At 47.9% G+C, this 14,630-nt stretch overlaps 1 protein-coding gene across 3 annotated transcripts in view; it reads right to left on the bottom strand.

Moving 5' to 3' along the window:
- Positions 1 to 1,175: 1,175 nt before the first annotated feature.
- MASP1 (MBL associated serine protease 1) overlaps positions 1,176 to 14,630 on the bottom strand; it is a 64,755-nt gene continuing 51,300 nt past the window's right edge. The window contains exons 11-17 of one of the 3 annotated variants that reach the window (XM_046658930.1): positions 12,914 to 13,051; positions 9,596 to 9,709; positions 8,530 to 8,715; positions 6,621 to 6,688; positions 4,526 to 4,625; positions 3,851 to 4,076; positions 1,176 to 2,507 (exon numbers count right to left, since the gene is read on the bottom strand). In XM_046658930.1, the coding sequence (XP_046514886.1) occupies positions 3,886 to 4,076; positions 4,526 to 4,625; positions 6,621 to 6,688; positions 8,530 to 8,715; positions 9,596 to 9,709; positions 12,914 to 13,051 (797 nt within the window). In that variant the 3' untranslated portion in view covers positions 1,176 to 2,507; positions 3,851 to 3,885. Of the gene's footprint in view, positions 4,077 to 4,525; positions 4,626 to 6,620; positions 6,689 to 8,529; positions 8,716 to 9,595; positions 9,710 to 12,913; positions 13,052 to 14,630 lie in introns of all 3 variants that reach the window. The other 2 variants (XM_046658929.1, XM_046658928.1) reach the window with 2 other exon arrangements.

The raw sequence follows: 14,630 nt of genomic DNA, 5'->3' as shown, positions 1-14,630 counted from the left end.
AAAATCTGGACAGCAGATGTGCTCATTGCTACTGAGGTGTTGCTATTTCTAGGTTGGCCCACATTTTAAACCTCACTGTGCTTCAGTTTTCTCACCTGTAAATTGGGCATAATAATGGTACTTTTGTGACAGGTTATTGTGAGGATTAAATTGGAGAATTGTGTAAGAGCTTAATACGGTCTCAATTAGATAGTAAATACTTGGGGCTGGCCTGGTGGTGCAGTGGTTAAGTTCACACGTTCACTTCTCGTCGGCCCAGGGTTCACCAGTTCAGATCCCAGGTGCGGACATGGCACCGCTTGGCATGCCATGCTATGGTAGGCGTCCCACATATAAAGTAGAGGAAGATGAGCATGGATGTTAGCTCAGGGCCAGTCCTTCTCAGCAAAAGAGGAGGATTGGCAGTAGTTAGCTCAGGGCTAATCTTTCTCAGAAAAAAAAAGATAGTAAATGCTTGAAAATGTTAGTCATTATTTCCCATAGAAGTTTTTATATTTGAACTAATTTTAGTTTCCAAAGTTCTTTCCTATCTGCTAATTCATTTGATTTAACAACCCTCAGACAGGGGAGGGCAAAGATTTTTCTGCCAGTTATAGATGGAGAAATTAGCTGGGTAAGGAAGTTGACCTATACTGCACTAGAAACTGAATCTCTTGATTTCAAGACTCATTCTAGACCCAGATTGGCCATTCTCTGCCACATGGGTGGTCTAGATTCCCCTTCCCTGAATCTTGCCTACCTTTGCTTGAAGGACTTCTTTGTAGTGCTATTTCTTTGGTTCCTGCCCCCGGGGAACAAGATTAACTCACGGCAGAAGGAAAGTACATACTCCAATCCAGAACAGCCCACTCATAGACATGGTACCATATTTTCTGAAGCAAACATTGAGAAAGTGATCCCCTCAAAATATTTTCTTCTATTCTGGGTGGGAGCGATAATCAAGAAATGTAATTTGGATGCTGAAAGATTGGCATCCTGGGATATTTTGATAATTTACAGGAACTATAGGACAAGGTATTTAATCAGAACTAACCTGAAACACCCAAGACATGCTTTTGTATTGGTAATACCATCTTTCCATTATAATCTCTAATCAAATACAGCAAAACGTTGATAAATTAAAACACAACTCACCAGAGTCATCAGCACAGGAAAAACATACAAGCCAAACAGGATGCTTTGACTCAATGCAGATGTTTATTGGAACAAATTCATAGTTACCCACAAGAACAACAGCTTCTGTTGCTAATGAAATCAGGCATGATCATTATTGCTAATAATGACATTCATGGTCTGGAATCACAGCTTTAGATATACAAACTATATTCTAGGAGGTGGATTTGAGTTGCATAGAAGAGAGAACTTAAGATGCGGCACATTTTGAAGTTGGAATGGGCTGCATTTGGAGGTAGTGAGTTTTCTATCTCTAGAAACGTTCAAGAATGAGGTCATGGTGTTGGACAAGATGGTCCTAACAGACACTCCAACCCTCTGCTTTTATGACTGTGAGAGATTTGGGCTTCTTGGACCTTAGCAGCAGTGCAGGGGCTGGTATATCTAACAAGTGCTTGTAGATCAAGGGTAAGCTGAAGTCTCATGGCACATCTAGACATTTCCACAGGGTAAAGATGAAGTTGCAGTGGGGGAAATACACAGGATAAACTGCTCCAGCCAGAAATCAATATTTGTACACAAATCCTAAGGCTGTTTTGAGTCCTATAGTTGTTTCACTTTAACGAGAAATGCTTTTCTAAATGTACAGCTGTGATCCCAGAATCAGAAAACTGGTCTACTGGACATGACATTTTTGTGAGAGGTCACATAATCTGAGAAAAGCCTAAGTGGACATTTACTCTTATTCTGCTTCCACCTGGAAGGCCTCCCTCTGTCTCACCTGTGGAAATGCCCACCCTCCTCAAGGTTCAGCTCCAACACTGTCTCCTGTGGGACAGTTTCCTGATGTCCCCTCCTTCAATGCCTCCATACCAGAATGGCCATTCTTCTGCCTCCACACTGCTCCAAAACATAGTACTTGGCGGGGTTCATTCTGTTACAGGGTAGTCACTTGTGTATGTGTCACTTCTCCCTCTAGGAGCTCCTGGAAGGGATGAATCTCAGTCTTCGTCTCAGTAGTCTCCATAGCAGTCAGCACAGCCAGGTACATGGGGGCACCCAGGCAGTGAAACAGGAAAGTATGGTGTTTTGGAATGCCCTAGGACAATTCCAAAACTTTGCATCGCAATGCTTTTTCAGTATCTGAAATAGAGCTCCAGCTTGCTTGACAAATATCTGCTGGAGTTGGGACACATTGCCATCCTCCCTTTGTAGAATAAACAGCAGGACACAGAGAGGTAGACTGACTTGCTCATAGAACCAGAAGAAGGCTGTGAATTGCTTTTCCTGAGTGTTCAGACTAAGGGCTTAATGTCCGTAAGTTCTCATTCCTCAGCATCTTCTTTCAGCAAGAGGCCCCGAATGACTCCAGCAGCTGCAGTGCAAGTTGAGAACTGAAATATCCCATGAAGACCAGTTTTTATAGAATAGAAGACAGGGACCTGGGGCTTCTGATCCCTCAAAGGGCTTAATCTCAGAATTCAGGGGGCATGAGGTCTTTGGAAGCTTCCTGAGAGAGGAGGTGGCTCTTGGAGGGAGAGGCATTCTGCTTGGGAAACACTTATGACCTTGCAGGGTTGGGTGTCCAGGGCAAGGAATCAGGGGAACGGCTGCTTGGGGTCAGCTGTGGACATAGGGAGGGGAGGGCAGAGGTTGGGTCTAGCCTACCAAGGCTGACCTTGTGCAGCTGAGGTTCTCAGGAAGGGAAGGAGGCCCTGGCCTCGAGCAGATGCTCCAGGTGGGAATAAGGAAAGTTCCCTTGGCTAGCACTTTGAGCCTTGTCCTTAGGAACCTGGGTGTGGTGGATGGAGTGGGTGTGGCAGCAGCAGCAGCAGTATTTGGTCTGCATCAAAGGTCTACTGAAGCCTAAGGTCACTTTGGCATTTTGGTTACTTTGGCTTTAACTCATCTCACCAGGAGAAAATGGCTTCATTGGATCTTAGATTGTCAGAGCTGGGAGGGTACTTTGGGGTGAGAGGAAGGAACTTGTGCCTAGAGTCACACAGGGAGCTGGGGGCAGAGCTAGTTCTAGAACTTGGTGTCTAACTTCCCAATCCGCCATTCCCAACCTCCCTCCCTGGCCTGAGTCTCTCAGGCATTCTCACAATTTGGTGTCTAGCTCATGTTCATATGTGTGTTTGTATGGGACGTGCTATAGGACTAAGAACCTTCTTTTACTTTTTTATGGGGGCAGGGATTTGGGTTCAGAAAGGTGCACGGTAGCAAAAAGCATAGAGCATTTGGGGGCAGATGAGGGAGAAGGTCAAGGCTGGGGGGAAGGGTGTACACTAATCAGCCCTAAGACCCAGCTGGGAATTGTAAGACAACTTCTTCTGCTTGGTAGACACACTGACCTTCTGCTAAGTCACATTTATTGAGCACTTATTTTATGCCCACACTGTGCTAAGTGCTCTGAATATATTAATTAATGGGCTCCTCATCAGACTTTTAGGAGGTAGGTAAGGTATGCCATTTCCATAATATGGACAAAGAAACTGAGGTTCAGAGAGGTGAAGTCACCTGCCCAGTGTTGCAAAGCTAGTAAGTGATAGTAAGTAAGTGAGCCTAGATTTGGCCATGTGTTCTGATCACTCAGCTACTCTGCTTCTTTAAAGTGAGTGAAAAGGGGGCTGAGACACCCCCTTTATGGGCCAGTAATGGTTGGGCTGAATGAGGTGGGTGGCTGAAGGGCGAGGGGCATCTTCCATCAGATAATTATCCTCTGCTGCTGACTGACCATGGACAGGTGGTGCCGGGGTTGAGAAACTGAATTCAATTCCTCATCCCGGTGACCCTCAGGATCCAGTCCTTGTTGTGGTAGATGTAGGAATACACTCCATAGCGGTCCTTCTTTCCGCAGTCCTCCCCCCAGGACACAGTGCCCACCAGGTACCACTGGCCTTTCTCTATATCCAGGGTCACCATAGGGCCTCCAGAGTCACCTGAACAGGCATCCTTCCCCCCTGGATGAAAAAGAGATGCGGGTTAAATTGTCCTCTTCCCTAGCCCCGATCCGAGGAAGCCTCCTTGTTCCCACGTCTGACTTGTAGTTCAGAGAATTGGGCACGGGGGGGCGCAGCAGACCATTTGACCCAAACCTGGGCTGAGCAGTTCCAGGGCAGGCCTCCTCAGAGCGCAATGATTTTAAAAGTGCACATTCAGAACTCTCATTTCAATAGGAGACAAGTTGAGCTTGGAGAAGGGAATGATGGAAATTCCTTAACATTCTTTTCTCTGACACAGTTTCCCCACTGGAATCCTTCCTCTCCTGCCTGTCCCCCTTCTCTGCCCTCTCCTCTCCCTCCCTCCACTGTTCAGCCTGCCAGACTCCGAGGTCTCCAGCTCTTCCATTGCTGGGCTCTGCACCACAGCCTGGCTGGTGCTGCCCTTGTATGCCAGCCACTTGACTTACCTTCCTTCTCCCCAGCACAGATCATGTCCCTGGTTACTTTCTTCTTCAGTGGAGCATACGCCTTCTGGCAGATGTCATGGTCAACAATTGGGATTTCGATCTAGAACACAAGGCCATTGTTGGTCCCCACCCTTGGCTGAGGAGTCCCTGCTGTTCTGACATCCCTAGACTTGGCTCCTCCCTGTCCCCTTCCTGGATGAACCTGGGTGGACCTTAAACCTGGTTTCAGAAACTGCCCTATGGAGCAGGTAAAGGAACACTTAATGGAGAGTCAGGAGATCCATGTTCTGGTACAGTCTCAGTCGTGAACTCTCTGTGTGACCTCAGGCAACTCATATGCCTTCTCTGGGCCTCAGTTCTCCTATCTGTAAAATGCAGATAATAATACTGCCTAGCACATGCATTATTTTGAATATGGCAATATATGCAAAATCTATGGTTAGTCTTCTTTTCCCCCTCCACTACTATTACTGGCTGTGGGACCTGGGGTGTATGGCTTAATAGCTGCTTTTCGGACCTCTACGTCTGATTCCTCATATGAAAAAAGGAAGTCACAATATTTGATATACTAGTCACATGGAATTATACAAAGAAGAGATGAATGAGCAGATGCTTTGTAAATACTAACACCATATGCCTGTTAGGTACTGTAGGCATTACCACTGCTCGCCTCACAACAAGCATTTGCTTCCGTTCTCCCTCGCTGCAGTCTGAGCTTCTAGATACTGGGTCTGTATCTTGTCCATGTCTACCTTACATAGCTTGGAACATAGTTGATACTAAGGAAATATTGTTTTGAACTGAGGTGATAAACTGATACATAAAAGTAAGGTATTGTAATTATTATTGCCCTTGATTCAGCTTGGGGGTAAATATTAGAGCAGATGTCAGCAACAAAATGAGGAAACGCATGAGTCTCATTCAGCCAAACCGAGAACTGAATGGGTCACATGCCCCAAAAGTACACTCCTGTTGGCCCTTGCTGAGAGGGGACCAGAGGCCATTCAGGTCCTTGTTGGGTCATGGCCTTCCTGGATAAGTGGGGAGAAGAAGTCAGGGCAGGGTGGTCGTGAGCACAAATCCTCAGCAAACCGTGAAGTGCCCGACTAACCTCTACTCATTGTTCAAGGATCGTTTAAGTGTCCCCTCCTCTGGGAAGCCCGTCTGCACTCCAAGAGGAGATCAGATCCCCTGTTACACGTTCCGGAGCATCCATACTTCTTCATCATCACATCTTCACATTGGTGACCCTTTTTCCTCTCTCTCACCTGACTGTAAGCCTAAGGAGGCCAGGGACCAGGCCTGTCCTTTTACCCCCCAGCATACCTAGTAGCTAGTACAACGTCTGGTACATGGGAAGCACCAAATAAACACCTGGGAGTTAATGGATGAAGGGATGAATGGTTGTTGCAAACGCCCAATTTTAAAGTATGTTAAAATAACATAAGTTGAAAGATTTAGAATTAGCTGAGGCAGTCATGGAACTCCGTAATGTCGGAGGCACGCAGCTGTTGGAGGACACCTAGTGTTGCCCCTGACTTTGCAGTTCGAGATGCTACCCTGTGGTCTAGAGAGGCAAGGTGACTTGTGTAAGATCACCCAGCAAGTTAATAGGAGCCAGGACTTGGGGCCGTGGCTCCTTACTCCTAGTTCAGTGTTCTTTTCTGAAATAATATGAATGTGACCTCTAAATGCAACAGTCAAGTTCACTACTGCAAGGACTGTGGCTCCCAAAGGCCCATTCTTTGGCCCGTTCTTGACTACTCTGGTATGTGATTCTTCACAGTGTACAGACGAATCACCTTTTGGGGTGTCCATGCCTGCTGTTTTCTGGAAGAATTTCCATAAATGGAGCCTTTATTAAGTTATGGAAACCTTGAACAATGTTTAGAGTCTAGAGCCCCATGATATGTTGAACCAACAAGTCAAGCTTTTTGGGATTCAGTTTCATTTAACTTTGGAGGTGAGTCTGACCTCCTGGCATCTCCCACCCACGCCCTGCCCCAGCCTCCAAATCCCTGAGGGTGATTGGGAGGAGGAAGGTCCAAGGCAGGGCAGAGGTGTCACTCTCTGTAGGGTATAAGTTGAACTTCACCTCCATCAGAGTCTCTGGGAACCTTTGAAAGAACTGCTTCCCCCAACCACTGACGATGACCACGGCTCCTGGAAGAGAGAAGACACAGCAAGGGCAGAAAGGCTGTCAAGGGGGTTTTCCAAGGGTTACATCTTGCAGTCCTGTCATCCTTTGCCTGTGGAGGAGGGACTGAATTTGCCCCCTCTGAGAAAGGCAGCACGGTAGGGAGGAAGACTGCTGGGTTGGAGGTTACCTGCCACAGAGTTTGGGCATTATTTTTTCTGAGACGTTAGCTGGCTTATTATTCAGTTTTCTCTCCCATTCCCAACTAGGACGGATCTAGGCTCCACGAGAGCAGTAATCTCATCTATCTTGTTCGCTCTGTATCCCCATGCCCACAGCAGTCCTGGAACACAGTAGGTGCTCAATCTATAACTGTGAATAAACAAAAAGTCCAGCCTAGTCAACAACATGCTAGGCTGCCTTTAGTAAGTACTCACTCCTCCCCTTCTGAGCCTCATTTCCCTATCCTTGAAATGAAGAAGGTGAACTTGTTATCCTCTAAAACCCCACCCAGCTGTAATGTTTTGGAAGGCTGTGAAGTTGACAGATCTTGGGATGATGTGGAAATGGGTTGAGCATGATAGAGCAGTTATTTCTTCACTTGAAAAAGAGCCTGGAAACTGAAAACAGCACTGGGCTTTAAGTTGGAAAACCTGGATTTTAGCCCCAGATCTACTTCTTACAAGCTGTATCTTAGGCAAGTCACTTCATCTGGCTGAGCCTCAGTTTTCTCACCTGTAAAATGGGACTACAATACCATCTCTCAAGGCTTTATAAGCGGGAAGTAAATCAATGATGCAAAGCAATGGACACATAATAGGCACATGGCATCTGATGAATCAGAACAATGCCTGTGCCTTTCCTTCTGGCTCACAGCCCCTAGAAACTTCTCAGATTCCATTCAGCCATTTTTAATAACATCTTTGAACTAAAGGAGATTAGCTATGACATGGCACCACTGGATTTAGAACAGATGAAAAGGAAGCCAGCTGCCATGGGCTGGCCTGTACTCCACGTTGCATATGTTTGAGTATATTATTTCATTTAAATATCACAGCCACCTCATGGCATGTTATCCCCAGCGTAGAGGTAAGGAGCTTGAGGTTTGGCAACTTCCTCAAGGGCACCCAACTAGGTAATGGCACCGTGGGTATTTGAACCTTTGCTGGTGATCAAGTTATTGTCCCTCAGCTCCAAATTTACCCTTCTGTACTCTACTCTGTGATACTGTGGATAAGACTCTGAAATGGCAGTTCTGCTTTTCCAGGGGGCTTCCTGAAAATAACAGGCACTTCCAGGAAGTCTTGCCGTTACTGTTGGCATCACCCTGGCAAAGACTCCTCACCCAGCAGTGGCGCTTGGTTCCAACTAATTTCCCCGGCACCATCGGCACAGGGCCTCTTCCACAGGAGTCTGAGTTCCCGCTCCACAGGGCCCCTTTCCAGGCTTCCAGGTTCTGTGACTCCAACCTCTTGCCTTTGTTCCCACAGCCCAAGGGCCAGTGGCTTCTTCCTACAGGTGCTATCTCCATCATCTCAGCGTTCCGCTCCTACTTCTCCCGTCCTCCAACACCCTGTATTAAGTTTTCTCTGTTATAAGAACTAGCCTGCTTTCTGTCTTCCTATCTGAACCCTGACTGATACGGTACTTACGGTACTGATCGAGCCTGTTTACTGTGTCATTGCCGCTACTTGTGCTGCCTCAGAACCAGCTCTGACTTAGCCATTTTAGGAGAGGCAGCTGAGGAATCATGCAGATACCGTCAGCGGGCTCAGCTGGCACCGGAGCCTCACCAATGCTGAAGAGGAAATCCCTGTGGGGGCACCTGCTGCTCTGCAGAGGTGAGACCAGGGGTGGGGAGGGGTACCTTCATGCAAGGGCCCCTCAGGCAGACAGATGGGCATCACGAAGTCATTCAGCACTGGGCTCTCTGCCAGCTCCACTAGAGCCAAGTCATTCTCAAATGTGTTGGGATCATACTGGGGATGGAGGAAGATGTGTTTGACACTGAGTTGCTGTTCATTCTCATCTGACCGGACCCTCCAGTGCTTGCCTAGGCAAGAACAAGGAACATGAGGCATGGGGGTTAGGTCACACCTTGTTCCCTGTCAGCCCCCTGCCCCATCAGCCCATGTTTCTTAACCCCTGCACTGCCCTTCGCTCACCTTTTTCCAGCCAACTCCTCCTATCTGCCCTTCCCCCATCTTCTCATGGGTTCCCACCTCTGTCTTTCTTCATAAGCTGATCCCATTGCCTTATAATGCTCATTCCTATGCTGACTACCACATGTTCAAACCATATAACCACCCTTCAGTGCCTGCGTCATGTGTTGGCCCCTCCATGAAGCCTCTCAGATTCTTGAGTTAGATTCTTCAGTTAGAAGTCTCTCCCCTGCGCACTCCCATGGCGCTTGATCTCTTCCTCTCTATAGAACTTGCTGCTTTCTATCTTGTATTAGAGGTCTCCATGCTCATATTTTATTCTGTTATTAGACTGTAAGGTCCTTGTGGGCAGGAACTAGGTCTTAATTATGCTTGTGTCCTTAGATCCTGGCCTAGTGTCAGGAGGTAAATACTGTGGGTTGAACTGAACTGAATCAGCTGGTGGTCTTGATTTTATAAAGGAGACAGGAAACTTGGATTGTTTGTGTATGATCCACTTGAAACCATGGGTTTATAGAAACCCGAAGCATCTTTGGAAATTATTTAGACTGGGCTTTTGATTTTACCATTATAAAAACCGAGGCCTAGACTTCAATCACTTGCTCATGGTCCCACCACCTGAAAATCGTGGGCTTGGGCTTGGACTCAGGTCCCCAGACTCCAGTCCTGGCTCGTTCTGCACCCTAGGCTCCGTGCCCTGATGAGTGAGTGAGAGAGTGGACACACCCCATTCTCAGAGCCACCCCTAGCTTCAGGAGTCAGCTCACTCACCCACGGTGATTTGGAAGTCAGAAGGGCTGAGCAGGTCTGAGTCGTGTAGGCTTGACTCCTCTGAATCCAGCGACTGGTGGAGGCAGTGAGCCGCAGTCACAACCCAGTTGGAACCTGAGGACAGAATGGTGAACGCATGCTATCCTGCACTGCCCAGCCTGCCTCCCACTGTCCCGAGCTGAGGGCCCTTACACTGTTCTTCTCCATTGGCACTCCTCTCCATTGCATTTCGTAGTCCCAAGTCAGACACTCGTGAGACCCTAATCTGAAGATTAGGAGTTAAATCTGTGATTTCATCTGCCAATTCCAACGCAGGCCAAGACTGAACATTTTAAAGAGGATTTCAGGGCTGCCTTAAACCCATGGAGCTGGTGAGCTCCAGACAGCCCAAGATGGGTCCACAAAAAACCTCGTGCTCACTGGCCGCCCCTCAGGCCTTGTTAATCAAGGTGCAGCCCCTGGACCAGCAGCGGCAACGTCACCTGAGAACTTCTTAGAAATACAGACTCTCGGGCCCCACCTCAGATCTACTGAATCAGAATCTGCATTCATCAGTAAAATCTGGGGATTTTCGGAAGATCCTCAAGTATTTCCCATGCACATTGAAGTCTGAAAAGCACTGATCTAGCACGGTGCTTCTCAACTCTGGGTGCACATTAGAATTACCTTGAGAATTAAAAAAAATAATGAGCAGAAAACAATGCCTGGGCCTGAAGCCAGACCGTCTAAGTCATGGGGTGGAGCCCAGGCTCAAATGCCTTTTAAAAGTTCCTCAGATGATTCTACTGCCACCAGGGTTGAGAACCACTGATCTGACCCAAACCTCTCCTTTTATAGATATGGGTCATGAGGCCTGGAGGAAAGCAGGGATGTCTAAGGTCACCCAGCAGGTTAGTGGCATGGCCAGGGCCAGACCCTGGGTCTCCTGGTGGTCAGCCTAGTGCATTTCTTGTATTTCAACTGTCTTTTTCCCTCAGTGGACAGGTTCCTGCCCTTTGCTTAATATAGGGTCGAAGTTTGACTCATACTTTAGGTGGAGTGGAAAAGAAACCTATAAATAGCTGAGCACAAAGGCATAACCAGGATGAGCCAAGCAGAAAGAAAGTCATCAAGGCTTTAGGGTGGGGGCATCAGGTCTGAGTTCAGAGTTCAGGGCAGAGGGACCTTTCTGGAGCAGGTTGCAGGCTCTACTTGGCCCTCTCGGGAGCAGCTATGTGCTCGGGCTACTGGGTTCTGGATAGAGATCCACATAGGCCACAATTTTTCCCTTGGAGATATTTTTATCCCTGTCCACATAGGGACTGTTGGCCAAATTTTCCAGGTGGATAAAGTGGGATGAGGCAAGAGAGCCTGCTTCAAAGCAGGGCTCTGGGCCATTTCGATGAACCCAGGGGTGTGCAATGATAAGTCCAAAGATGCAGCTTTGCCTCCCTACTCTGCCAACACTGTCAGAGTCCCTGAGTCAGTTTGTCTGCTCAGGCTTCGGTGTGGGCATTGAAACCATGCTTTCCCCCTTCCTCTGTCCCTCAGCTCCTCTCCTGCTTCCTCTGCCCTCTCCCACCTCCCTTGCTCTACAAAACTGAATAACAGGAGGAGGAGAGAGAGTCTAGATTAGGAGACCTGTGGGGAGGGTGAAGTGGGAGAGAAGGTGTAGCTTGGCTGAGGGTAGAGAAGTATACTTCAAACGTCTTTCCGTACATGAGTGATAGGGAATAAACATGCAGTAGACACAAATAAGTGTTGGATGTTATTGAACTTAAAAACTCAAGGCTTAAGAAGATTAATTTAATTCTTAAAACTGTAGGCACACACAACATCTCCTACTCACATTTTAGCAAAATCAGCAATATCTCCCCTCCCTTCCGCTCACCATGCCTCTCCCCCTCACCATCTCTCTGCTCCTCTTCTGACCCTGTCTTCTCTCTGGTTCCACCCTGCTTTTCTGGCTTTCTCAATTTCTCCTCTCTGTCAGGTCTCTTGTGCCCCGCCAGTCTTTCTTCCTATTGTCTACTTGTTTCCTTTTCTTTTTCCCTTAATCTTTCACTTCCTCCTCTTATTTTCCATGTCTCTGGCATGTTCTCCCTCTCCGTTCTCTCTATCTTTGTCCTTCTAGCCCTGTCTCTCTGCCCCTTCCCCCTCCTTCTTGGTCCTCTCCTCTGCCTTCTCCCACTGGGCTGCCCCTGTAACACCCAGACTCACTCTCCATGCCCCTTTGGGTGGCTCCACAGTGTGAGACCATTCTTCCTTGTGTTTTCGGGATTATAAAGATCAATTCCTCGCAAAGGAAGGCTAATGCCTGGTTGCCATTTCACATATCCCAGGGTGTCAGGACTGAAGCCCTCATCCAGGCCTGGTGCCTCGCCTTGGGGATCCCTGATGTGGAGCCGTCATTACCTGACTGCACCCTGGAGGAGGTGATGCAGTGAGAGGCAAGCTAGCAGCACGTGAGCTGCCCAGACACAGACAAACCCTCCAGGCCTTCCTCCTCTGTGACGGGATCAGACCAGGAATTGGCAGGGGACTCTGGCATGCTATCCATTTTTCTCATGATGTCAGAGATGGAACGGACCTTACATTATCCAGAGCAAACTGCAGCAGGAAGAGCTGGCAGCCCTTCTTTTCCTGTCCTCGCTCCCACTCCCACCCGCATGCACTCCATTACAAAATTCTGACAATGCTGTGTCCCAATGCTTTTGAATCTGCCTCATTTTCATCCCCTGCCCCCTGCCCTTGTTCTGAGGCTAATGACTTCCCTCCTCACTATTGCAATAGTCCCCTCACCAAATTCCTGGCCTCTTGATTCACCTTCTTTTCAATCTATTCTGCCCCTGGAGAGGACTTCTTCCGGAACATGCTTATAAACCTGCAGCAGCTTTCAGGATAAAATCTATATTCCTAAGCATGGCATTCAAGACCTTCATAACTTCCCTTCCCTGACTGCTCCAGGGTGAGTGTCCTGGTTCTCCCTGGTCCCACAGCCCTGGCACACACTGCCTCTGAGCCGCATGTTAAGTGCCTTGTGTCGTGATCCAGGTTTGAGGGACTGACTCCTTAACTTAGTTCTTCCCAGTGCCAGAGACTGACCAGGACTCTGTAGGTGCTTATTGACTGAAGGAGCCAGGTAGAACAGGAACACATGTCTCCTGGCTCCAGCTAAGGGCTCTTTCTACCACACTGTACTTCTGGGTCCTGCTGCTAGTGTGGACAGTGATTGCCAGTGAGGTAATCTTGGTGGGTCTCTGGCAAGAGGGTCAGATGCCTTTGCTTCCACCCTGCCCCCTAACTCTGGGTCCCCCATGCCTTCTACCTTCTCCTTACCTACAAGGGAGCCCCCACAGAAGGGCAACCGATTCGGATGTGACAGCATGGCAATCCAAGGAGTGGTTCCCCTCTGGGCTGGGCGTCCGTTGATGATCCTGGCAATCAGCTTCCGGGAGAACTTGGGGATCCCACACACTGCAGCCAAGGGAGGGAAGCACAGATCACGCTCTGGGCTCCATCTTGCCCTTTGCTGGGGCTACCAGATCATCACCCTCTGTTAGGAACATTTGTTATTTTTGATCTCCCAATACCCATCGGAACTTTCATTAACAGCACCACAATTTCGCTCTGGAGTCTCCTCTTCCCCAATTCTTAGTCCATATGTCATGAGTTGGAATGACCTTACCTGTTGTTCTCAGGAAGAGAATGTGACCCAGACCTGACTAATTAAAGCCTCTCACCCTCTGGTCACAGCGATTACTTAGAGATGGGGATGTGACCCTGGTCAGGCCAATAAAAGCCTGACCTGGGAATTTTGTTAAACATATTAGAAAAAGAGAAGACTTTTCTCTGCTGGGGTTGCTAAACTGCTCGCTATAAGCCCAGATCTGGCAATGATCACTTAAGTCTGCTGAGAATGATGCTACTAACAGAGAAAAAAGTGGAGCTAGAAGATGAGGAGTTAAGCAAGAGAGGTTTTATCCTTGTATTTGATCTAAGCTTACCCGAAGCCTTTTGGTATGGACTGTTTAGGTATGTGAGCCTCTAATTCTCTCTCTCTGTCCCTTAAGCTGTTTATGTTGGATTTCCATCACATAAATGAAAGAGTCTTGACTAATAAAGAATGTTCATGCTCCATCCACAGGGATCTCTCCTCCTCAGAGAAGCCCTTCCTCAGGGCCATGGGGGATTGAAGACCCCCACAACAAGTACCTGCCTGCTCTGTACTCAGTTTCCATTGACTTGGATTCACAGACGTAGACATGCAGAACCTTATAGGTAAACAGATCTTGGAGACCATCAAGTCTATCCTTCTTACCCTATAGCTAAAGAAACTGGAGCCTAGAGAAGGGAATTGACTTGCCAAAAGTCACTCTATGAGTTAGTGGCAAGACTCTAAATTTGAAGTCTCCTGATTTCCAACTCTGGGCTTTACCCACTCTGGCCAGCACCACTAACTCTTACCTACATGTCTTCCCAGAGCACTCATACCCCAAGCCCTCTGCCTTCTTTGTAACTGTTACCAGGATGCTGAGTAGGGCTGGGGAAAATCATAGTGAATGTCCTGCAACCTTGGCAGCGTCTTCAACATCTCCAATATCATCATTCTGGATGCCCTTGGCCAACTGCCCCAGGCTAACCTCCTGTTCTCATTCCCAGCAGATTCTCCAAGCCTGCTGGATGGAAGCTTCCCCAACCATCCACCTCTCCAACCTACTTCCTCTGTAAACTTTCTTCTCTTCAGAACTAATTCTAGGCTCTGGATGTCCTCACTTCCAAACTCTTGGGGACCTGACTTTGGGGATTCTTGCTCCCTCTCCTGATTCTTGCATGTCTCCTTTGTCTATGCCTCCAAAACATGGTCAAGCCTTCTTCTCCTAAAGTCAAAATTCTTTCTGTGCTTCTCATTCATTCCACAGTCTCTCCCTCTCCTCCCTTCCACAGTCAAGTTTCTAGAACGAGGAGTTGACACTCAGTCTCCAAATCCTTCCCTCTTCTTTGGAGGAGGATTCAGAAGAAGAAGGTGCCATGCCTTGCACGAACATGGAAATAA

The sequence above is a fragment of the Equus quagga genome, chromosome 4 (assembly GCF_021613505.1).
Source record: "Equus quagga isolate Etosha38 chromosome 4, UCLA_HA_Equagga_1.0, whole genome shotgun sequence".
NCBI lineage: Eukaryota > Metazoa > Chordata > Mammalia > Perissodactyla > Equidae > Equus > Equus quagga.
Note: the sequence above shows the minus strand (reverse complement) of the source record. Positions and strands in the feature narration are given on the sequence as shown.